The sequence below is a fragment of the Ambystoma mexicanum genome, chromosome 11 (genome assembly GCF_040938575.1).
Source record: "Ambystoma mexicanum isolate Mex_15411 chromosome 11, UKY_AmexF1_1, whole genome shotgun sequence".
Lineage (NCBI taxonomy): Eukaryota > Metazoa > Chordata > Amphibia > Caudata > Ambystomatidae > Ambystoma > Ambystoma mexicanum.
Window position 1 is genome coordinate 98,890,649 of NC_090934.1, and position 26,339 is coordinate 98,916,987.

Here is a 26,339-nt window from a genome sequence, read left to right on the forward strand (position 1 = left end):
CTTGTGCCCTGACGCTCTACATTGCACGCACAAATAATTTTCAGAAGACTTCACAGCTGTTTGAACTTTAGTCCTGTGAACCATGGGAAGGCCCTGTCCAAGGATTCCATTTCAAGGTGGCTCTCAGGCTGCATTTATGCATTGTTCAGTTGGTGCACCGACCGCTGCCCGGCCATCAGAGAGCCCATTCCACCAGCACGATCGCTGCGTTGACGGCGCTCCTATCTGGTGTGCCTCTGCTGGACACCTGCAGGGCTGCTACATGGAGGTCCACACACCTTCACAAAGTTCTACTGCGCGGACAGGGATTCCATGGTGGAGTCCAGAGTTGGCCAAGCAGTGCTACGCAACCTGTTTTTAGACCCGTCTGTTCCAGAGGTAAGTTAATTGCTTCTGTTGAGCCTTGCCACCTCCCGTGGTTGTGTAGTGTTGTACTGCTGTGTATTCGTTATTTATGAGCATGTGAATCCATGCCAGACCCCATGCGGGAGAAGGAACAAGTTACTTGTAACTAGTGTTCTCCAGCATGGGTCTGGCATGGATTCTCATGCGAATCCTCCCTCCACTCGGCAGCTCCTCTTGGTCATACTGCCAGTTTACGTGTTTACCAAATCTGAAGATGGCTGCCAGATGAGGTATGTAGGGAGAGTACTGTCATTGGATGGGGGCAGTATGACCCAGAGGACAGTGATTGGTTTAGAAGAGAAATACAGTTTGTAAGTGAGACAGTTTTTCTTTTTGCAGAGGATTTCCAGCCTGACGGAATATTCAGGAGCATGTGAATCCATTCTGGTGAACAATAGTTACAGGTATGTAACTTCCTTCTTTTGCCCTTAACCTTTTTATCCATTTGAGATCACGCCATACGCTCAGTGAAGAGCTTTTATCTAGACAAAACAAAGAAGATCCGAACATCTGAGAACTTTTTGTGATTTACCGTTTAATTGCCGAAGGTCACACTGCTTCCAAAAAATCCATTGTGATCATAATGCATTTTGTTACCAGAAGATAACAAAACTGTTGGTTAAACAGAAGGCCCAATCGACCAGAGGGAAAGTTACTACAACTAAAGAATGTTCCTGTGCTTGAAATTTACAGGGCATCTATGTGTAAATCAGTTCATACGTTCAGCCGGCATTACTGTCTTAACTGACTCCAGAACAGACACATAATGTCTTTGAGGAAGTGCATTTCCTTGACCACTTGGTTCCTTACCTTTCGCTTCTAGTGATCCTCTTGATTTGATTCTCTTGCTCTGATCAGTAGCAGGTAATATTGCCATATATATGGTCATGTGGTGAGGCCATAGGCGATATTAGTGGGGATAATATATGGGGTTACTGGACCAGGGGATGAGGGGGGTGTCCCCGCTCCATTAAAAAATGTGGGGGTTGCGGGGTTGTCCCCCGCATGGTCCATGGCTTAATATCGCTGCACAAATATGGCAATGTTTTTGCGGGGATATTAACACATGGAACCCTATGATCCCCCTCCACTGTGAGGGTGGAATTAGCTTGGTAGTCTATTCAGTATTTATAAATATCAATGAAGAGCCTATGATGAAGGAATGTACTTGGGTATTGGGTATAATCAAAGTTCTCCATCATAGGTGTCTTCAATGAGTTTGTAAACAACCACACGCCTCTGTAGACATCTGATCTACTGGGGTAGTTGGAGAGGATGCAGACTAGCTGGTTGCTAATGAACTATGTAGAATATAAGCGCTGGCACTAGAGTGCGTGATGTGATTTGGGATGTTCTCAGCTATAAAACAAACGGTCCTTCTTTCTGTTTTGTATGACAAACTATGGTTGCTTGATTTCTAGCCATTGTTCCTCTATGGTTTTAGTTTTTAGATGTTTATGCAGCATCACCCTGCATAGGCTTTCCATGGGGAACAGTCACAATTAGCCAGCTAGGAGTGCTCATTTCATAATCACGCAATTAAATTATTTCAATGCATGTCTGAATATATTTTTGAACTTTGCAGCGGTCTCGCCCCATGGCAAAGATATTCAATGTTTACGAAGATCAATGAAGATCCCATGATGGAGAATGTGTAATGTGAGACTCAGGCCTTTAAGAAAATTAGATTCATCAAAAATGTCTTAATTGAGCTAGATAATTGGTTTACAATCAGTTTTTTCTTCCAACTTGGAAAATACTATTCACTTCTACAGCATATCAGAAGCTGCTTCAAATGGCATTTTAGCCAAAGTTGAATTCAGCTCAAGATTGTGTATTGACGCATGTTTGGTTACTTCGCTAGTCCCTCTTTCTGTATATTGGCACATCCGTTGTAGCTTCCTTGAAATGAGCCAATATAAAGATAATAGTCTGTTGCCAACATGTGACAGTGTTGTGTAATAATGGAGCGACAACGATATAACTATCGTGGCAGAATCCTTTTCCCAATGTAGTGTTGAAATCCCCAGCGTGCTATACATGGAATACGAGAAAGCTATATCTTGTATCCAGTACTTTAATAAAGGTTTTCCAAGCACTTCTGGCCTAAATTAACTTTAAAAACAATTGAGGGTAATCTGAGTAATGCCTAGGAACAAATTCTCTACACCCCTTAATCCCAACTTCTCTGCTACCCTTACTTGTAGCTGTAGAGCGATTCATTGCTGCCCTCTTTATAAATCACATAGATAAATGTAGCCTTTGCAACTGCACTGCTGATCAACCTGATCACCAGGCAAGCGGACTACTTTAATCATATTCACAATCAAGTCCATACCTGTTACCACCTGCTTCCGATACCTGTAATAGCGGTTATTACCCATTAAATTGTACTCAATTTGTCAATCATACTGGTTAAGGACTTGGTCATCCCTACTGTGATATGAGCTTGCTAAGTGCCAGCTTGCCCCTTTTAGGTTTCCACTTGCCATTTAACACCACTGACAGTAAAGCAACGTCCGTAGTGTCTGAGAAAGTTGTGAACGTTTTAAGAGAATGCATTCATATGAAAATGAAAACTTTAAGGATTTAATATCCCCTGGATCTTTGAAAAATCAGTAAATAAAGGGCTGAAAAAATGAAATTCCAAATCTTAATCTGCACAGATCCCTGGGAGTCCAATTCTGGCCTTGGATAAATTGTGCTTTAGAAAAGGCCTCCCTCCCTGGGGTCTCACTAGAGGTTTTTTGCAAACTCAGAAATAATGTATATATCCTTGATAATGGGTCTACCAAAAAACTACAAACCATTTTCTTCCAAAGAAAGTGGCTGCTAAACAGTCGCTCAGTGTCTGTTTTTTCTAATTCCACGTAGTCTGTACACCTTGCAGTAAATCTTTGCTCCTTATTTTTTGCTGGGTATAGCAGAGTTTCCACAAAATAACTGTTGGCTAGCCAACACGGTCTTCTGTAGTCTGTTAAATCTCTTCACTGTTACTTTATATGCATGAAAATGACAAAATGCTGTAAATATTTTAAATGATTTTTCTACTTTTTGATCTGCAGCAATTCATGTCTTTTTATAGGTCTCTGTTAAGCACAATTAAAAATGCTGTGAAAATGTTAATCACATCAAATCATGAGTTGTCAATCATCCAAAGATTGAAGCCTAATGCATGAAACTAATGTCCAAGTATCCATGCCTTTTCAGTCTGAAGGCAAGTATAAGGATGAACCAGTGGAAAGTGAACGTCGTAAAAAACACAAGGAGCACAAAAGAGGCCGTTCACGAGAGACTCCCGACTCGAGAGATTCCAGCCGTTCACGAGAAAGATCTGTTGAGAAACCGACAAAGTCTCGCAAAGGGTCTAAAAAGCACAAGTACGTAAAGGGGTGGGCAGAGGAGGCTAAGGTTGAATACATTGACGTTTCATAGGCCATGTGTTCAATTAAGTGTGAAACTGTTTTGGAGTAATTTTACCTTTTACGGCATGAGAATTTTTGCAGGGTGGGCTGGTGATTACAAGATTTACTGCATCTGTTAGTCAACACCCACATTTCGGATGCATACAGCACCCATTAGATTTGAGACTGTAGTCCAGTCCTGGTATTAACTTGCATTTTGGGATTTGTCCTCGATTTCCCCATTTTAAATTCAGAACAAAGTCCCAGAATCCAAATTTAAAACGAGGACTGAACTGTTGCCCAAATGGAATGAATAATTTTGGCATCTGCGCAAGTGCAGAGGAAAAATGCTTTTATGTATGTATGTATGTGTGTGTATATATATATATATATATATATATATATATATATATATATATATATATATATATAATCTGAGGCTTGTGGAATCTGCTTAGATCACATGCTGTGCATAGGCCGACATCTAGTGGAAGCTGCGGAGTATTAGTTTGTTTTTCGAAACTCGAAAATGGGCGTCGACACAGGCGTGCCAGTAATACTATCCCTAGTGTGACGTCCACTGTACCCAAGATCCCTCACACGTGTAGGATCCTCAGATTGTTTTTTTCCGCCATACTGGTCGGAAGCATCTTGCGGAGTCCCCTGGCCTTAGCCATACTTCATACTTTTGCTAATAATTATAATTTAGAATTCTTTATTGACATCCTTCCCCCACCCCAACGTCGACACTCGACGACGGCTGGAGAAGACATCGACCGTCGGCTGCTGCACGACGGATCTGGGCCTTGGAAGGCCGCTGGCCTCGGCCCGGGCCTGGTAGGCCGCTGGCCTCGGCCCTGCAAGTAGGGAGAGTGGGGGGTGGTACATACTCTTCACTCTTGGTATATAGGTACACCTTATATATTTCCTACACTTATCAGCCCGCTGCCTCAAGGTGGTATGGAGTGTACCCTTTTCCAATTCTGCCCAAAGTGCAACCGCAAATACCCTTGGGTCGACAGGCACGCCACGTGCAATCTCTGCTTGCCGAGGGACCACCCCGAAGCGAACTGCAGAGCGTGTAGTAGGTTTAAACCTAAGACACTTAAGGACCGTTCGACAAAGCGTTGGACCCACCACGCCAGGCAGGCGGCCATGGCAGCGGAGGGCGCCTTCAGCGATGGCAGCGACGCCGTACTTTCGGACGGCGAGGGCATTACGGCGTCTAAGGACAGCCGAGCGCAGGTCCCCGACCTCGGAAGGTCGTCTGGCAGGGCGGCTATGGGGAAGACCCCCGGCGACGCAAGCGCTACACACCATACACACACTAAGCACACTAAGTCCAACCGAACCTCGACGACGTCGACTTCTCGGAAAGAGGCACAAATAGAACGGTCCGACTCGGTGTCCTCTGGGCGCTCTCGATCGAGATCGCCTCATGACGCAAGGCAATCATCCACTCTTACCAAGAGTGCCTCGCTCCCTAGACTAACGGAATTTCGATCGTCAGAGGACGAAGACGACTTCCACCCCCAGGCCGCGCCCCAAGAGTCGGAGCCCGCAGTTAACACCAGCGAGGCCCCACGCTCGAAGGACAGAGATACCTCTCCTGATCCTCGACGGCAGGCGTCGAAACCCTCCGGAGCCTCCAAGGGACAGGGAAAACATTTCTCCACGCACGGGGAGGGGGGGAGAACAGCAGAAAGCACTACCTGCACATTCTTCCACTCCTGTAAAACCATCCAAGTCTGCTGATAAATCAACATCAAGCAAGGGTACCCACGATAAGTCTCCTAAACTGCCTGCTAAAGTCATCCCCACTTCCAAAAAATGGTCCAGTGAAGACATAGTCATGTCAAGAATGTCTTCCTTGGCAGATTTTTATGACAAAAATCCGGAACACTTCCTCTCGTATGACCCACAGGGGGCCACACCCTCAGGTTCCTCTGATCCTATCCCCCTAAGTAAGAAAGCCCGGTTTGAAACCTCTATAAGACCTGAACCCTTCGAGGTGCAGCCTTACTCTACTCCATACCCCAGGTACCAAAGAGAGCCCTTCCCTAGAGGGGACCAAGAGTTTGAAATTGTGGAGGAACAAACCGGGACGGAATACTATGCGGATGATGAGGACCAGGAGGAGGAAGAGGACGAACCGGAGATATATAGAGTAGATTCCCCGGTAGAGAACGAAGCCCCGGTTACCGACTCGCCAGTCGATAACCAGCCCCTCCTTAATGAGGTTCTTGCTCGCGCAGCAGAACATTTTCACATCGACACACACGGTGTACAGGAGGAAAGGGACTTCGCAGAAGAGTTGGTGGGAGAGAGGAGGCCGGTTGCCAAGACCATCCCTATCCTTAAATCCATCCAGCGAAGAATAGATCCGTCCCTGGTGAACCCAAACCTCACCAGAGCAGTCAACCCCAGGGTCGAAAAACTTTTCAGGGCAGCCCAGTCTGACCCTCTCTATATAAGAGGACATCTGAAACCAGACTCCCTAGTTGTTACCAACACTCTGAAGAGAGCTGGAACACCCTTGTCTTCGTCAGAAGCTCCTCCCGACAAGGAGAGCAAAAAACTTTACGATTTTGGCAGGAAGGTAGCCTCAACGTCCGCCTATCAAGCAAGGATTGCAAACTCCACCACCCTGTTGGCCAGCTACAACTGCCATCAGTGGGAAGAAGTCGCGGCACTCATAGCCTCTGCTCCTGAACCTTTAAAGGGCCAGTTAGCTCGGATTTCCGCAGAGGGTAGAGCCGTGTCTGGTTGCATTTTGAAAGCAACCTTCGACGCCGCGGACAACGCAGGCAGATTGATAGCGGAAGGCACTGTTATCAAGAGACATGCATGGTTACGGCAGTCTGGTTTTAAAGCAGAAACCCAGACATCATTGTTGGACAAACCGGTGGAAACCGATCTGTTTGGTAAGGCGGTCGAAGACGCACTGAAGAATGCCAAGGACGAATACGAAACACTCGTCCCTTGGGCAGTTAACCAATAAACCCTCTAACCAGAGAGGGAATAGTAATTTTCGTAGCCCACGCGGCCAAAATTCCCAGAGAGGATCTACCTATTCCCAAGGGCAGGGTACACAGTGGAACAACCAACAGTCTACCCAGGGTTACGGCAGGGGTAATGGGAGAGGTCGTGGTAAAGGCAGAGGCAGCCCCAACAAGGGAGGCGGCACGCCTCCACCAAAGCAGTGACGCTCAGTTCAGGGTCCCTTCTCACGCAACCCCAGTAGGGGGGCCCATTTCCAACTTCACCCAGGCTTAGGAAGGGATCACATCAGACAGATGGGTGCTGTCTACAATATCCACAGGATATTGTATAGAACTACTGCAGCGTCCCCGGAACCATCCTCCACGACAGAGTACACTCTTTAGAAAATCAGAAGATTCTCCTCGAGGAGATCGCCATTCTGCTAGAAAAGGACGCGATCGAACTCGTCCCGGGACACCAGGTAAACAAGGGTATTTATTCAACTTACTTCCTTGTGCCAACGAAAGATTTGACAATGCGCCCAGTATTGGACTTACGGCCTGCCAACAAGTATGTCAAGCCCCAAACATTTCGTATGACCACACTACAAGAGGTAATCCCCCTCCTAAAAAAGGGGCATTACATGGCAACCTTGGATATGAAAGATGCTTATTTTCAGATTTCCATGTTCCCAGCGCACAGAGTATTTGCGCTTCAAGGTGGACAGTCGACACTACCAATTCAAGGTACTGCCCTTCGGGATAGCTTCAGCACCAAGGGTATTCACCAAGGTACTGGCGGTGGCGGCTGCACACCTACGCAGGGAGGCAATCCAGTGTACCCTTATCTGGACGACTGGCTCATAATGGGGGAAACCCCAAGAATTTGCAGGACAAACATTCAAAGGACTATCGACCTCCACGAGTTAGGCTTCCCAATCAACGAGGAAAAAGTCAAGCCTGGTGCCAAGCACCTCCAAACAATTCCTAGGAGCAATCCTAGATACTCAAGAGGGGTTGACCTTTCCTTCAGAAGGGAGAATTCGGAATATACTACTGCAAATTCCGCATTATCAGTCCGGTCAACAAATAACGGTACGCAAAGCAATGCGTTTACTGGGCATGATGGCGTCATGTATTTACCTGGTCCCACCACGCGCGCCTGCGCCCCATGCAGGAATGGTTGGCGAAAGTGGTCTCAGGCAAGTGGTCAGTGGGACGATCTAGTGGTCGTTTCGCCAACACTGGTTCAAGTCCTTCACTGGTGGACAAGAGAATCTCACACAGGGGAAACCCTTTTACGATCCCGAAGTACAGGCAATAGTCACTACAGATGCATGCCTGACGGGGTGGGGAGCTCACCATCTCCACCACACAGCTCAGGGTCTCTGGTCTCACTCAGTGGCCAAGAACCACTTCAACTTGCTAGAGCTTCTGGCAGTATTCAAAGTGCTTCAGGCGTTCGAGCCCCACCTACTAAACCGGTCAGTGCAAATCCGGACAGACAGCACAACAGCCATGTTCTACCTGAACAAGCAAGGAGGGACTCGCTCACCAAATCTGTCCAAGCTTGCCCAGAAAATCTGGATATGGGCACTCAGACGGAACATCTTCCTGTCATCACATGTTCCAGGGGAGCACAATTCCCTAGCGGATGCTCTGAGCAGCGACTCTCTCCCAGAGGAACACGAATGGGTTCTACACAGAGAGGTCGTAGAAGATATCTTCTCTCAGTGGGGTTTCCCCACTATAGACTTATTCGCCACAAGCAAACAGACAATGCCCAGGATTTGCATCCAGGTTCCCCCAACCAGACTCCCAGGGGAACGCCCTGTGGATGAACTGGTCAGGGATGTTTGCGTACGCTTCTCCACCAACTCCTCATCAGGAAAGTGGTGAACAAGATGAACAAAGACGATGACGCTCGTCCTAGTTGCTCCCATGTGGGCAAGACAACCGTGGTTCCCACACCTACGCAGGATGGCGGTGTGCTAGCCCATCAAACTTCCAGCCTGGTACAACCTACTGTCCCAGCACCAAGGTCAAACAGTGCACCAGCAACCCAACTCAATGAACCTGGCAGCATGGCTCCTGAGGTCATAGTTTGGACATCTCAATTTGTCAGAGGTGTATGGACATCCTAAAGGAATCTAGGAAACCAAACACAAGGCACTGTTACTTTGACAAGTGGAAGAGGTTCGTTATCTGGTGCCAGAGTAGACAAATCAACCCGGTTGATTGCACTCCTTCCACTATTGTTACATACATGCTCCACCTGCTAGATGCAGGATTGGTTTTTAACTCACTGAAAGTACACCTGGCAGCCCTGTCGGCTTACACCACTTCCCATAGCAAGGTTTTGTGGTGGAAAGTACCAGTAGTTAAAGCCTTCATGGAAGGAGTAAAGAGACTTCACCCTCCTATTTCAAACCCACCACCAGAGTGGGACCTTAATGTGGTGCTAGCCAAGCTCATGGGCCCCCCTTTCGAACCCATGCATAAAAGCAGTCTCTAACACCTGACTTATAAAACGGCCTTCTTAGTAGCTATTACTTCTATAAGAAGGGTCAGTGAAATTCAGGCTGTCAGTGCAGGATCCCTTCTTTACGGTCCATAAAGACAAACTGGTTTTACGCACACACCCTAGGTTCTCACCTAAATTTATATCAAAATTCCATCTAAACCAGTCCATCGAGCTTCCGGCTTTCTTCCAGAACCCGCAAAGCTCGGCTGAGGTGAAACTACACACCCTAGATGTGCGTAGGGCGGTCCTCTATGTAAATAAAACCAGACGCTAAGAAAAACAGATCAACTGTTTGTCTCCGTAGCTACAGGCAGAGAGGGGGATCGCGTCTCTAAAGGTGCCATTTCGAAGTGGATTATTAACTGTATCCAGCTGTGTTACTCACTCTCTGAAAGAACTCTGCCTTTCACGCCAAGAGCCCACTCTACTAGAGGCATTGGGGCCACTCTGGCTTTCATTGCAAATGTACCCCTTAACACCATTTGCAAAGCAGCTACTTGGAGCTCTATTCACACTTTTACTCAGCATTACTGCATTGACACCCATTCCAAGGCAGATACACAAGTGGGACAAGCGGTTCTAAGACACTTATTTTCTCATGACCCTTCTCAGATCCCACCTTCTTCAAGGTACTGCTCTCTAATCTATGCACAGCATGTGATCTAAGCAGATTCCACAAGCCTCAGAAGGGATACATTACTCACCGTAATCTTATTTCTGATGCTTGTATCTGCTTGGATTCACATGCGACCCACGCTTCCTCCCCTCTGAGAGAAGGCGCATGATGGCTTGTAGTCTTACCTTTCTGTCTATCTGCTTGGATTATCTGTACTCGCGCTACTCCTCATGCTACCTCATGTCAGAAAAAATACAAGCTGAGGATCCTAGACACGTGAGGGATCTTGGGTACAGTGGACGTCACACTAGGGATGGTATTACTGGCACGCCCTGTGTCGACGCCAATTTTCGAGTTTCGAAAAACAAACTGTAATACTCCGCCGCTTCCACTGATGTCGGCCTATGCACAGCATGTGAATCTAAGCAGATGCAAGCATCAGAAATACGATTACGGTGAGTAATGTATTATATATATGCATTCATTCTTGCACAGAGTGGGATACCAGGATGTGTAAGCTATTTTTGTTATTTCCCAAAGATTTGTATAGCACCAACTTTGCCCTGTGAGGGATCCATGATGGAACGGCTTTGCATAAAACCCAGAATAAGAAGCGGAACAGCATGAGCTTGAAGCATGTGAAATATCAGAGGGAAGGGGTACTTGTAGTGCCTTCTTCTGCAGCTTACCTTTCTGCATGCCATTTAACATCTAGTGCTACAATGCAAATATTTTCAGGCAATATCAAGTGACTTATTGTGGAGAAACTCCTGAGTGTGCTGCTTGCTTAAATACCATGTCTGGTGGGCACCCATTGAGGTATTTGAGCTGGCCATACTCCTTAGCTATTGTGCATTTTGTTTCTTTACCACTACAGTGTAGGTCTAGATACCTTCTTTCGGAATAACTTTAGGAAATCGCGGAAAGTCTGTATAATGTGAGAATTAAACACAAACATTTTGTCGCTATGTTCAGTATTTTTTTAAATAGCGCCACAATGCCAAGGGCTGAAGTGCGCAATGTTACAGTAGGCTGGCTTGTGAGTACAGAATGACATGACAGACAAATGCATACAGGGGGCGTTTCAATTTACATTGTGGGGGTGATCAGGCGTTCCTTCGTTACAGTGGGACTGGTTCTGAGAAGTTTATACAGTGGATAAGAATTACATTGAAGGGAGGAGAGGCGGAGAGCAAAGCAATATAACATTGACTGTAGTATTGTAAGAGGAATGAAGGGTCCTTGGTTACAGGGGGACCTGATCAGCCGCACAGGCGATATTTAGAACTAAAACTAAGTGTGGTTCCTGTAAAACTGGAGGGAGGTATCTGTGCACCTGCTCTCTATGGCGGAGTGGAAGCAGAGTACCCCAGCCATGATTCTCTATAGGGTAGCTACGGACGAGCAGTCAAGGCTTAAGCTCTCAGGTGATACAGGCTGGTATTTAAGTACAGTGTAGTCCCCAAGCACCCACAAAGGAATGTCCACACACAGTGATAGAAAACTTATTTATATAAAGAACTGTTTATTATATACCAAGGCACTATGATGACGGAATCACAAAGGCCATCAACACACAAAAATTAATGTTTGACATCATTAAAGAAATGAGAAACCCACCAGGCTGCGACAACACCCCTACCCCCTCTGAGAAACTCTGCAATGACCTTGCAGACCACTTCAAAAAGAATCAACGACATCCGACAAACCATCCAACAGAGGCCAGCCAACAGCAACACACAACAAAACGAACCTACCTCAAAACCACAACACAAACTCAATAACATTCCTGAAATATCAGCAGAGGCATTCGCAATGCTGGTAAAACACAGCAAGAAAGCGGGTTCACCAATGGATCCCTGCCCCCCGGACATCTACAAATCAATCCTCGCACAAGGAACGCCAGCGGAATACTACAGAAACCTTCTAAATCTCACTAGCAACAGGCACCGTACCAAGGATCTTCAAATCAGCCTACATCAAACCACTTCTGAAAAACACAAGCGGCGACGTAGAGGACCTCCAACTACAGACCAATCTCCAACATCCCCTACCCGGCAAAACTCCTCAACCTACGTATACAAACTAACGCAAGAATACGTTGAAAAACACCAACTGCTAGACCAAGCTCAAGTCGGCTTCAGACCCACAAGAGGTACAGAAACAGCACTATCGATCTGGGACTACCTAAAAACAAACGCAGACTCCAACACAACATCAGCCCTCATTCTGCTCGACCTCTCTGCAGCCTTTCGACAGTTAGCCATGACACCCTAACCAAAAGACTAGAAGACATAGGCATAACCGACACAGCGGTAGCGCTGGACTAAATCATTCCTAGCAGACCGAACGGAAACCGTTTGGATTAAACCCTTCAAATCCACCCCACGAGTTAGACTGGAGTGCCACAAGGATCCTCACTATCACCACTGTACTTCAACATCTACCAAACCCCCGTTATCAGAATCTTCAAGAAACGCAACATCACATGCTACAACTACGCAGACGATACTCAAATCATCTACAAAATCAGACACCCAAGCCGATCTTTCTAACCTAACCGACTGTCTGAAAGAAATCTACAACTGGATGAATACCAACAACCTGAAAATCAACCCAGGAAAAACAGAAATCGTGATCATATCCAAAGACCAAGAGAAGGAAACCGCCATCCCGTGGCCAACGGAAATGGGAATCGCACCATCACCATCTAAGGTAGTAAATCTGGGAGTCCTGATGGACAACACCCTAACCTTAGAGCCGCAAATAAACGCAACAGTCAAATGCTTCTTCTTCCTCCTCCACACGGCAAGAAAAATACTACCTTTCCTCTCCTTCACACAAAACACTCACTATCGTCGGCCTCATCATGTCAAGTATCGACTATGCAAACAGCCTCTACCTAGGAATACCAGAATACCTACTAAGGAAGCTACAACGGATCCAAAACACAGCAGCCAGACTACTCCTCAAACTATCCAGAAGAGACCACATCACCCCTGCCCTAAAACACTACACTGGCTCCCAGTAAAACAACGCATCACCTTCAAAACAATGTGCATAACGCACAGGGCAATCTGTGGACAAGGAGCAGAATTCCTTCAAAAGAAAGTAACAATATACAAGCCAACGAGACCCCTCAGATCAACTAACGAAATCCACCTGGAACTAAAACCTTACATCAAGAAAACTGAGGCACCGCCTTCTACCACTTAGCCGCAAAAACCCGGAACAGCATCCCAAAACAAATAAGGAACACAAAAGATCACCTCAAATTCAGAAAATTACTAAAAACCTGGCTCTTCGATACCAGAGACTAAAACCAAAGCAGCAGTAAGACAAACGACTAAACCGGAAAGGACACTGACAAGCCCCAGAACCGACTGATAAGCACTCGGGGCACCAGGAGGGGTGACGCCAGACAGAGTGGTACACATGCGAGACCCACAGCGGCAACAACCCCAGCCAATTCTTACCATCCCCAAACGCCGTATAGCTACAACTAGGTACCACTGGGTTGTGGAACTAGCGAGATGCCACCAATCACCGCACTAACTAAGATATGGACACTGGCAGGTGCACTGGCCATGGGGTGGGGAGCATGCAACGCTGTTGACAGAACGGGCAGAAGAGGCAGTGAGCTGCTCAAGGGGCTTCGTATACAAAACAAGCACGAACCTCCAGAGGCACATGATGCCCAAGCACCCCATCGAGCGAGATTACATGAGCACAACTGGTCAACCAGGATATGGATGCCAACTAACCGAGACCACTAACCATTTCCTCCTCCGCATACACCTCTCAAACTCCAAACACAAACCTCCAGCACAACAAACCGCACAAACCTCACCACACTGCAACAACAAAACAATAAATGCACATAGACCTGCACATCAGTACACGACGACTACCGGCCACATACACCCCAGGCCCAGCCCAGATCCACCAGGCTGAGGCTGCCAACAGTACATCACTGCTCTCTTGCACTTTTCCAACCTCCACCCACTAACTCACCCGCCCTCCCCTCTTTCAGAGCGCCAGGGGACCACTCCGGTGGTGATAGTGCGCGGTACAAATGTCCTTTAACATTAACACAATCACAATAAAACACTTTGTGCTCAAGTTAATCTAAAATGGTAAATATATACAGTCTTAATGTGGTACCACAATTACTCTTCCATTAAAATGCATCAACTGTACTCCGATCACATGTCATACAAATCAGTTAATAAAGTGAACCAACAATAGACCTGGGAAGAAAGCAGGTTGGTTAAAACAATGGGTAGAATACAGGCCCTGTTACCTAGACAGTTGTGTGAGGATCCCCCCAAATCTGGGCAACCTGTAAATAAAAAATATCATACAAGCTTCAGTCTATATATTGTTTGAGTCTTATTTCCCCCTAGAAAGGTTCTACCACCCCAACGTACCTGCAATAGCAAAGTTTGACGTCGGGTCGTCAACGTATCCTTGAGCGACTCCCTTTAATGCAGGAGCCCCGGATCGTTGAGATCCCTCGAAGAAATGGTGAACAAAGGTGTAGAGGCAGCAGCTTCGGTCCTGGTGGTTCTCGACGATCTGTCGTGGACGTCCTAGAAGGATGAGGCGTGCGGTGCACCTCAGCGGCGATAGTTTGTTGCTGCAAAGAGTCACTGAAGAACTTTGGCCCAGTAAGGGCGTCGAGTCGTCTGATGTCTCTGCGGTCTTCGGGTGGTGGGAAACCCACCGGCGGATGCTCCTCTGCACGGAGGCGGCTTCAACATTCTCTGGTTGAACAAATTGGTCGACTGCAGGCGAGAGCGTCCCTGGATTCAAAGTCTTAATCAGCTGTAGCATTGCGGCTCCGGTCGTCGGCTGTTCGGGGACAAGCCGTTCCCGCTACGGGGCTACACAGCTTCGGGCATCCAGCAGTTATAGCAAACCTGCGAACCCTGGTAGACTACGTTGGACGGCTGCCCTGTGCTTTGCTCCGTTCTCAATGGTCCCAGTCTGTTTGGCAGCCTGTCGAGGGTCTGACGTCCAGGGAGCTTCGGTGAAGGTTAGCAGTGCACGATGGTCCCTCGTAGCTTGAGAAGAGGGCTCCTAGCCAGGTCCTCTATTGGATCAATTTCGATGGCACGGCAGCTTTCGGATTGCGGTGAAGGTAACAGCAGTCAACCTTCAGGCTCGGCTTCGAGATTAAGCATAAATTTCGACTTCAGCTTCTGAAAGATTTCTAGCAGTGAGAGTCCCCCAGATATACTGTGCTCTCTCATTCACTCTGCTGGGTCACACTCAGGCAACCAATCACTCAGAAGGGCATTCAGGCCATCCTCCTCAATCTCAGACACTCGCAACAAGGAATGTGTATTGGGACAAGTACCCGACCATTCAGCACTCCACACTGCATTCATACCAGTTTCGTGCAGGGCTTTCTTGGTCTTTGTCACATACCAGAAACTAGACCCCCCCCTACCCCCCCACCCCACATAACTAAGTGCATATTGGTCACACATTGCATTCACCCAGGTACCACCCACAGGGTGTACCCACAACATAATCACTGGGAAGGCTCCAGCCAGTCTGGCCTGGACTTCCCCCACAATACCATATATGGAAGTTCCACCCAACAGCCAGTCGGGGAAAGGAAAAGAGGCAAGGCTTCCCAGGACTTTGGGAAAAACAAGGTAACGGGCAATAGAATGCAAGAGGCCACAGGGGCCATCTTGTCTCCCATCTGCAATCAACTGATTCCAATGGCGGAGCCTGGGTATCCCAAAATGGAGGCTACTCTGGCACCTGTCAAATTCAGCATGGAGCTGCCACTAGCCCATACCCTGCTCTGTGGGCCACACCCAGGTGCCCAAAACATACAGTAGGGGCACAGGGTTGTACCCCCACCCATGGGTGCCATAATGGTATCCCAAGGGTCTGTATACCAAACCTAAAAAGAGCTGCTCTGCCAGGAGTCCCACATGGACTCTGGGCAGAAATGAATACATAACATACATGAAAAAGGACTACAGAACAAGGACAGGAGGCCCTGTCCCTCCAATGCATTTCCAGCATCACAGTTCCTGCGGAGTGACGGGCACCTGGCGCACGATTAGTTGAAGAGTCTGGTCTTGAGGGCTTTACAGCAGACTGTGTATGATGCTTCATTTGAGTGATGTGGGCAGGGCATTCCAATATTTGGGTGCTAGATGTTTGAAGCTGGATCCTCCTGCTTTAGCTCTTTTGAGGGTGGGTATGTATGTCTTGTTGGAATGGTGCTCTCAAATGGGTCTGAGGGAGGTGACTGGTGCATAAATTAGTTTTCAAAAATTGATTAGCAAAGTTTGCTAATTACATTTTTCTTGATTAGCAAACACATCCTTTTGATTAGCAACTTTGTGCTAATATTTTTAATGCCACCAGAAGATAATTGTACCCAAGATATAAAATGGGCAACAATACGCAGTTTTGCATACAGTTGAACTAAGACATTAGTGAGAAGTCAAGCCTTGCTAATTCTTTATGTAAAATGGTGCATGTCACCACAGACCCGCTTTAGTTTTGCACCCTGCTGCCACCCAGAGACCAGCCATGCACAGTGAAGCTTTTATCTGACATTTAATGCAAACAAAGTAAAGTTTAAATAAGTTTCCAAAACCCCCTGCAAATGGTACAGGCCCTTCTTAAAATCTACGCGACTATGCGAGTGGGCGAAAATACTTTGCCAGCCCTGGGCGAAAATACTTTGCCAGCCCTGGATGAGTGTCTGTAAAAAGGTTAGCTGCATGAATGGACACAAATAGATGATAAAAAGGCTCTTAAAACAGTTTGGCCAGCTCCCTCTACTGCAGGTGCAAATATATAATGCAATCATAATCCTAGAGGAAATTGAGCTCTGGAGGCCAACTACAGTGTACAGTTTTGCAGTAGGTCTGTAGATGTACAGACTAGATGAAACTATTGATCGCTACTTCAAGTAAATATCAAGTTAGTTGTGTGCATGAATTATGTAAAGGACTAAGCGGAATGGATGGCAGAGAACTGGGCAAACCAGGCAGAATATTGTAGTTTGTAGCCATCTCACTTTCAGGGTAGCAGGTATAAACCGACATGGCAAGATAGAATGTCAAGGAGTATGGCATCAGCTCATGGGTTGAGCACCAGTTGCAAGCTGTATGTAACCAGCAGGCCACAGGACTAGGTTTGCTGTCAAAGCATTTGGCCGTGTGGTCAAGTACATTTTCAAAAGGGTCCACTCGTCAATATGATACATCTTCCCCCAACAAAATGAAAACTAGTTGGCACTGAGATTTAAATACACTTCACTGTAAAGTATGGAGACAATGCAGTGTTTTACAGTAGCAATACTGTAATTATGCATTATGTAACCTATTACATTTTTAGAAAAGGAATTGAAAGCCGTAAAAAAAAAACATACAGTTAGCTTAATAACAGTATTATCCTGATTAATTATGGTTTGCAATTATTTGCAAAATAAAATATGCACAGCACTCCCACATAGGCTTTTGATCACATGAGTAAAGGAGATTACTGCTGCACTCTCTCCATGAGCCCCTTTTAAACTTGCAGTGGACAGAGAAAAGAGGGTGGAGAGCTCTGAAGGCAAGAGGAATGCAGGGTGAGCTGTGCTTTCACTGAACAGGGTACCTTAAATAGCTAACTTTGCTACACAAGTGCCAATTTAATTAGCAAACCTACAGAATTGCATAGCAAATTGCTCCAACACTGCTTATTTTATGCCTTGCAGTGACTGGTAATTGTTTCAGTTAGGGTGGGGCAGTGCGGGAGAGGTACTTGTGTGCTATGGCCAAGGTTTTGAATAGAATGCGCCATTTGATTGGCAGCCAGTGACGTCTCTTCTCGCCTGCGAGATGTTCCCTTTTAGAGATGCTCAGTGCAGTTCTGAGGGGCATTGTTTTGCGCGACTTGTAACATATTGATGTTCTTAACAGACATTCTGAGCAAGAGGGCATTACAGTAATCGAGTTTGGCCCAGACGGTAGCCCTGGCTATTCAATGTCACTTGCATAGTGCCTACTGCCATTGGTATGGCCTTGAAAAGCTGAGTTGAATGCCTTTTGGGTAGACTAGTCGAGAGGTAAATAGTTTGAAATGCGTGTGGGTGTTTTTAGCCAGCGCAAAGGTGGGTAGGGTGTGGCTATGCCCCTAGCAGCAACCCCTACTTATCAGGTGAGAGAATGGTGCTGTTGGGTAGGAATTGGTGCAGTCCAACTGGTGTGGTACTACACAAGACTTTGCTAGTTGTTAGGCAAGATTGTATGCAGTACCCTTTGGATGCACTAAAACAACCCTGACCACCTGGCAATAGGAACCCAACCTTTGGTATAAGTCAGTACTACACAGGTTGGTAGTGTTAAGCAGCCAGGCTTCTCTCAAGAGGGGTCAATGTGAGCTGTAGGGGTTGCAGAGGTTCAGTGACAAGTATTCAAATAAACACTTACACACAAGGTTTCTTCAATAAACTATTAATGTAGCAGTTAGAATATGCCTTCTTCAGAAGGGAGCAATGTAACGCAACACAAATATATTTACAAAAACACTGAAGATTCTAAATCAGTAAGTACACTTTTGGGATGGCCCACAGACTCAATGTACACCCTCATGTTACTTCAATAGTTAGGGTGCTGGGGACATTAATATATCACTGTTGTATTTAGAATTTTCTTAGGAATAGGCCAAAGGAAAAGGTTATTAGAACAAACAAGAGATCACAAATATTCTTAAACGGGCAAATATTTTCTGATCCCCCAATAAGTCATTCAGTGGAACAGGCAAAGTCAATGGGCAAAATTCTTAACGAGCTAAAGCACTTCTTTGCAGGGAAGTAAGAAGTCGTTGCACAATGTTTTAAAAGGTCTTTGAAGAAAAATAATCAATGTAGAGCCACAAGCTGTTAGACTTGTGAGTAGGAGAAGATGCAAGCAACTCTACAACAAGAGGCAAGTTCTCTCAGACTTTACAGTACCTTTTGGATTAAAGTGCAGCAAATTACTTCTGTTCCTGTGCAGCTCGGCAGATCTCACTGTTCCTGGGCCTCAGTCGTGGGGATAAGAGCGAGGACTTCTGGAGACTCCTGCACTGCAAGGGGACGGTCACCGCTCACAACTGGCAATCCCTGTCACTTTGTTTCAGCTCCTCACGACTACCGCAAATAGCAACACTGCGGTTCCTTGCTGTCGAGATGGACTTTCCTTGCATCTGGGGTCCCGCACTCTGAGGGGGCTCAGGCTCAGTTGTCCTGCTTCCTGGGAGTCCGGATGATCTTCCTGGAGCTCTTGGCCAGCTTAAAACCAACGCACACAATCTGGTGTTCCTCTTCCTGGCTATTCGGTTTCCAGCAGCAACTCTGGAAATTCAACCAGCTCTGAGATGTCCAGGTGGCTTACTTTGGAGTTGATTGGTCCCACCAACTCAGTCGTCCTTGCGGGGGCTTCTCTGTCGATATGAATTTGGAGTTTCAGCACAGCAGCAGGGCTTCACCGGGCAAACCAACGGGCCAGGTGTTGCAGCAGGCATCTTCAAGTTCTCTTCGGATTCCTTTTTCCAGTGGTCTGCTCTGCCTTCCAAGCCAAAAAGCCTTGCTTTTATGCAGGTTTCTCCCCATTCATTCCAGCCTACCTGTCAGTTACCCAGCAAGGTGGCTGTCCTTGCCGGACAGTCAGCCGGCCAATCACCACAGAGTGCATTAGGGTCTCCTCGGAGGAGACTAAGCACAGGGAGTTTCGGGTACCTCCCTCACTTCCTGCCCCCGCCACAGACATCCTGGTTCTAGAGGCGGGCTTCACTCATGAATCCCGGCAAAGCGAACAAAGGGACCAAACCTAGTTTGGCGCGCAGAGTAAATCTCAAAAAGGACCTTTCCACAAAGAAATGGTGAAAAAAGACGGGCCATTTTGACAAAAATGGCACCCTTGGGTGCTCTACCTTGGCTGCGAATGCGGCCTGCGGTAAAATCCCATAATGGTAGTAAAAAGTAAACCACTGCCACCAGCCATTCATCGAGGAAAGGGTAACATTAATATCTAAATGAGAAACTAGACAAAGGGGATACTAGGTAACCCCTCCAGCACCCTATTGTAAAAGTGTGTGCTGGGTCTAGCAAGTTACAAATGTAAGTAAAGCCAATTTCACTTTACTGCTCTGGGAAACAGTAGTTTATCCCAGAGAAGGTAGTTAAACCTGTGGGAAATCTAAGGCTTTCCTGTGTCACTGCACTCAAGGTGCTGTGTGCCACAATGTAAAAGATGTCTATGGAGTTTGTCAGATTCCACAACCAAAAGAACACAGTACACAATCACGGTAAAATACATGAGTGGAAAGTCTCACTCTCTCCAAAGTTGCTGGGGGTCTCTTGGGTAGAGGGAATTGGCACATTTCTGAGAATTCTCCCTAACATATGGGAACCCATCAGGCTCTTAAGAGGTATGTGGGCTGTCGAGCTGCACAATGAAATCAGTAAATACAGCTATGCAAGTAAACACACTTACAGTATAAAGATATATTTAAAGCATTCTTTAAAAAGCAGCCACTAAAAGTAACACTAATCCAAGTTAGGATTCAATTAAAGTAAACCAAGCAGGGGAGTTTCATATGTTCTACATTTTCCAGCACCAAGGATGATGTAATTTGAGGTCAGTAATGACGCTTATTTTTGTATCACCATTGCAGTATTGAGTACTATGGGAGGGAAAGGTTGGGGTTAGATCAGAACATAGTGGTATTCTACAAAAACATATTCTCTGCAAGGGATTCAGGCAGTCTCTTTTCCCACTAATAATAGGTTTCAACAATTAAAAGTGTAAGGAACACACACTGCCAAAGCCAATAGGTTCAGAAGGTGTCTTTAGGGAGCCAAAATAGCCAGTCAATGGGCCAGTTCAAAGTTATGATGCTCTCTTAGAAAATGTCTTAAGTCGGTTCAAATAGAAAATCACAGTAACTCGAGAGTCGCCACCTTGAAGCACAAGCTGAAAGGCCATTGCAAGTGAGTGGCGTTAAACTCAGAATATGGTAAAATAGCACTCCCCAAGGTAGAAAGCATCACACATGGCAAATGGTTGATGTACCCCAAACACCCACAGTAGCTGTCAACTGAAGAATTTGTTCTAGCTGGATGCCTTCTGGCTGCAGTGCAGCAGACTGGTCCTTGTTGGTTGTGACGAAAGGCAAGACGTCTGGCGGGCTCCTGCCGCAGCACTAGAGAGAGAGGGTCTCTGCAGTAAAGGAATCTCCTTGATTCAGCAGCTTTGTGGTTTTGACGCCTTTTACTCTGTGCCAAAGAACTAACTGCTCGGGTTAGAAGTTACTTGATCCCTCAGTCCTGGACTTTAGTGAGGGGACTCTGGATTAAGATTTCCTGCTTCTGTAGGGTCCTGTGGATGCCCACAAATTGTCTTGATTCACACTTCGGAAGGCAATTAACTCGAAGATGGTCAGGGGTCCTGGGTATTGGGATTCTGCAGCAAGTCAGGGGTGGGGGGGGGGGGGGGGAGTGTAGAGGGGGTATGTGACATGATGATTTGTCTTGAGTCTAGTTGGTCCCACCAGCCTATGGGAGGAAGTAGTCCTGTACGGGTCTTCCCATTCAAAGCGAAAACTAGGTCAGCACAGTTTATAGGGCTTCATTGGGCACTTTGTGATCCAGGAGGGTGCTGCTGGCATCTCATCACGTCTTCGTTGGATGTCCTCCAGTGGTCGACTCTACTTCTATCCCAAAAACCTTGCTTGTTAAGCAAGTTTCTATTCATTCACAGCCCTAGGTTGTCAATCACCCAGTCGGACAGAAAGCCTGCCAATCGGAACTAATTTCACTCCTGCACATCTAGAGATAAAGGACTGTAGTTTCGGGGGCCCCTTCCTCACTTCCTGCCTTTTCAGACACTGGAACCTGGGCGGTCTTCAGGGCAGAAGCCCGCCAAAGGCAACACATGATGGGTTCAAACGGCAGAAAAACCCAGAAGAAACTGACAAGAAATGGCAACAAAAAAACTGGGGTGGGGGAGGGGGCATTTTGAGAATATGGTCACCCTTGGGTGCTGTACTGCAGCTGAGGATTAAGCCTGCAGATACATGGCACAAGGTAGTAAAAAAAAAAAAAAAAATCACTGCCACCCGGCTTTCAAGTGAGTTAGTGTAACAATGTTACATGAGGAGTGGGTTACAGGAGTGACTATGTAACCCCCAGCCCTCCACATTGGGTGGTGTGTGCTGGACCCACAAAGCACAAAGGAAAAGGTGGTAAGTAAGACAGGGGGGGGGGGGGGGGAGACAGTAGTTCACCCAAGAAAATGTAAACGGGAGAAGTCCAAGGCAGTGGCACTGCACAAAAGGCGCTCTGTCACAATGCAAAAACAGATGCCTATGGAGTTTACCAAACTCCATAAACAGTAAGAAATGGAAATAATCCTAGTCAGAAACACATGAATGAGAGTCACTCACGCAGGAGTTGCAATTAAAAGCCTCTAGTCCAGCAAAAGAGCTGTGGGTCTAAGGTTGAAAGGAATTGGCACAGAAATGCAAATTCCCCCTAACGGGTGCTGCAACAAATTGTCATTGGAGTGGGATAGTTAGAAGGGTTCGATTGTGTTAACAGCTCGCCCGCGGGGTGCAGTTATGATTTGTTGTGATGCTTCTGAATTACTTGCTTTGGATGGAAAGGAGCCCCCAACAGAACTAAGTAAAATCAAAACCTTGAGTCAAGTGTTGAGATGTATTTTCAGAATCTGCCCTGTGGTGTGGACAGATTGAGAAGCCACCCTATTCTGATTAACACTGACCAACATTAACATCTAGTCAAACTCTGTATAGTGTGACTGCACAGAACGGCTTAGGAGGGCGTGAGTGTTGTACAGTTCCGTTAATCACACACAGAGCACTCTTAATAAACGTTAAGCAGAATGTATAGTGCTAGTCTAGAACACCATTCGTGGCTAGGCATAGGCAAGTGCAAGATGGGGCTCAGACTTTACACCCACAGATCCCTATGAAGACTGGGGCGCAAATAGGCTAAAAAGTATCAGCTGCCACCAAAACTGTTCAAGGGATGCCTGGAAAGTAGTAAACTGCCATCTAGAAGCACGTTAAGGGGATCCAAAGTGTCCCCACAGCACACCATTAAAGATGGCTTGTGCTGAAATGAGCAAAATGCACAAGTCACAAAAAGGTGATGTACCCCTGTTCCAAAGGTAGGGGTGGGATAGGGGGGTGGCGGTTTAGGGACTAACCACTGAACCCAAAACATTGCACTAGGGACCCTAGGAGCGGACAACACATGGTGGCATTTTCTGCCATAGGAAAGCAGGAAGACAAAGGGACGTGGTCTCCTCTCCACTGAGTCCTTGTACAATGGGCTTCAGTGGTCCCAAAACTAAAGAACATGCAATGGGGTGGGTGAGGTAAAATGGTCTCTCTCCTCTTGGGATCAGGAAAAATCCCAGAGTCAAGCAGTAGTGCTTTAAGGCTTGCCACCGAATTTCTTTTTGCAAATTGTACACACGAACATTCTGCCGTAAAGGGTCTTATGACTCCTAAGTCAGGGGTACCCTAAATGTACCCCAGCGTTTTGCAGAGTGTACACCACTTCCTCAGTCATGTGGCAGGGCTGCTGGTGGCCTTTTCTTTTGTGGAACAATATGGCTTCCAATTCGTAGAACGCTGCTTTACTTGGCTGGGGTCTATTTTAACCTGCTCCTCCATTCACATCGAGGTTGTTTGTCTAGCAGGATTGAGGGTGGTCACAAACCTTATCCCGCTTTGTGTGTATGGGAGGAAGTGACCATATTGGTTCACTGGATGCCTGTATCCCAGGACTGGGGGATGCAGTCAGCCTGTAGACCGTTCTGAATAGCGGGTGACTTTCTGGGATAGTGTGTGATGAATTGTATTCTGCGTGAAGTACAAGGATGAGTAGGGGCTAAAATGCCAACTCAGCCCACACTGCTGTTAGGAAAGATTCTGCCTTACTGCACTTCATTTCGATGGACCCCCAAACGTTTTGCTTTTATTTGTCTGTCTTGTTCTTTTTACAGTGCAGTGAGATCTTACACTGTAGTATACTGGCTTTTGCCCATCTTTTATGGGGAAACTGACATGTCGTTCAGGCCATCAGTACAGAGTAACATTGCTTTCCTTAGTCTTGTGACATTGTTACTACTTTTAGTAACTTGTTATCACTTATTGTACAATGTATTTTACAATGCAGTACAATGGGGTACACTTGTTTTGCCCTAGACTCGCACTCGGAGTTTTGGTTACTCTAGCTGTGCTAAATGGACAAGCTGGTGGCAGCAGTGATTTTTCAAACTATTGTTGGTGCATTAGCATTACTTTGTTTGGCTTCTAACTGTGGCTAATGGTCAAACATGGACATGCTACGAGATTTTTCGCTTGTCTTTTGCCCATCTTGTTTTTTTACCCTTATTCCTAGCCTACGAGGCCAGGAAAACCCTTACATGGACTTCCAGTGCCAAGGAAAGCAGAGGCTTTTGGCGGGCTACTGGAGGACTGCGTTTACTGCCAGGAAGTAGGCTGGGTCTGTCTGGTCCCAATCATATGCTGGTGCCAGTGTGTCTGGGAGGAATTAATGAGTTTTGCCACCAGTAGTCCCGATTGGACCACTGCTGTGGTGTCTGTGGGGCAGTTCTGTCACTGGCTAGTGTGGGCTGCAGCTCTTGCCTGGCCGTTGGGATAATAGGACTCCTGCACCCACTCTTGAGAGATCCTGGAGGAAACTGAAGGAGCCAAGACTCCTGTCCAACTACAAGATGTGCAAGGAGACCGTGAACCTTTCGTAAGAAGGCTTGGTGACCAACTTCTGCTGCCCAGTCCTGTGAGGGAGCTGTGACCCTTGGGGTGAGCATTCATTCTCCACATCAGCTCTGAGTCCTATGAAGAGCCTTTGTAAGTGCCCCAGGACTGCACTGTGGCTATCCAGCTCCGAGTTTGGGCTGCCGTGCTGCAGACATCGGTGCTTCGAGTTGAGGCCTGGACCTTGGGGGATCTTCAGCTTGTCCTAAAGGACTTGCCTATCAAAGTTTGTGGTCATAGCATCAAGGGGACCCAAAATAGGAGGGAAAGTCTGACCGCGATAAGTGAGTCCCTTTGGGTCGCCGTGCCTGCCCAAAATTGCTTACCTGTGTTCATTCCTGTCCTGGGAGGGCCCCCACATAGTTTTGCTGCATTCTTCCTCTTGAGTACTTGCACGAGCATCAGACACTGACGGGAGATCTGCCCGAACTGACAACCCCTGGGGTTCAAGGGCTGAGGCTGACTTCGGGAAAAGTGACCTCAGACCTTCTTCAACTGACCATCCAAGTCTCGTGACGAATCAGAGTAGAGGGGTCCGTTATGGCGATACTTACCTGCCCCCTAAATGACCCTTTAAAAGGTTGATAACTTCTCCAGCATGGGGTCTGGCATGGATTCACATGCTCATGAATATTCCCCATCGTCAGGCTGGGAATGCTTGGTAAATCAGTTTTTCATTTCTGAACTTTCTCCTTATAACCAATCACCGAGTTCTGGGGTCATATTGACCCCAGCATATGACTGCCCTCTACCTAAGCCTCTCCTCTGGCAGCCATCTTCTGATTTTGACCTTACGTGCAAGTGTTGGGAGTACTCATGTATTCTTTATTTTCTTTTTAAGAGTATTAATCTCATTTCGGTCAATCGGGCCTTGTGCTCCATCGATCAACCCATCCAATTAACGGGGACCCGTTGTTGGATTTCTTCAGCGCCCCTCAAGGGTGAATTTCGTCGATTCTTCGTGGATGCTTCCAGAAGATTCTCAGGCCTACATCGCGTGGACCATGTAGGAGGAGAATTCGGCTCCCCTGTTCAATATCTGCTCCTGCTGCGGCTCACGGAATGTCTTTTCGGACAAGCATTCCGAATGTCTTTACTGCCTGTACCCGGTGCGCAAGGAGGATTGTATTTTTTTTTTCTCCAGGATATGTCCTCGCGCACGAAGGAGGATCGGCACAGGGGACTGAACGAGTGGCTCCAGGCCAAGGCCCCTGCTCTGGGTGGGTCCCAGCAGCATGCCTCTCCCAGCTCAAGAAGGTAAAGTGGGCTTCTAAGAACTTTTTGAGGGTGCTCCTCCCATGGGGGTCCACTGTCACTAGACGTGCCGCTGCAGCGGGCTCCCTGGCGGCCAGAGCGCGTTCGTCTCCAGCCTCCGGCACCAGTCAACGTTCAAGATCGTCGGCCAAAAGGAAGTCTGAACATCTGGGCAAGCTCAAGGAGAGGCCCAGGTCCTCACTACCGTAGAAGACCAAAGTGGATTGGCGGTCCGGACCATCCCCCTAAGGAGAAGGCTAAGCAGGACAAGGTTCTGGCCCTGACCGAGAAGGCCCATGTCCACCTGGCAAAAGCCGCCCAGGTGGATCTGCAGG

General features: G+C 47.0%; 1 protein-coding gene across 3 annotated transcripts in view; it reads left to right on the forward strand.

Annotated features, from left to right (window-relative positions):
• The window catches only part of THRAP3 (thyroid hormone receptor associated protein 3), a 422,162-nt gene that overhangs the window by 322,351 nt on the left and 73,472 nt on the right, over positions 1-26,339 (forward strand). For all 3 annotated transcript variants that reach the window (XM_069622622.1, XM_069622623.1, XM_069622624.1), the window contains one exon: positions 3,616-3,785. In XM_069622622.1, the coding sequence (XP_069478723.1) occupies positions 3,616-3,785 (170 nt within the window). The remainder of the gene's footprint in view (positions 1-3,615; positions 3,786-26,339) is intronic.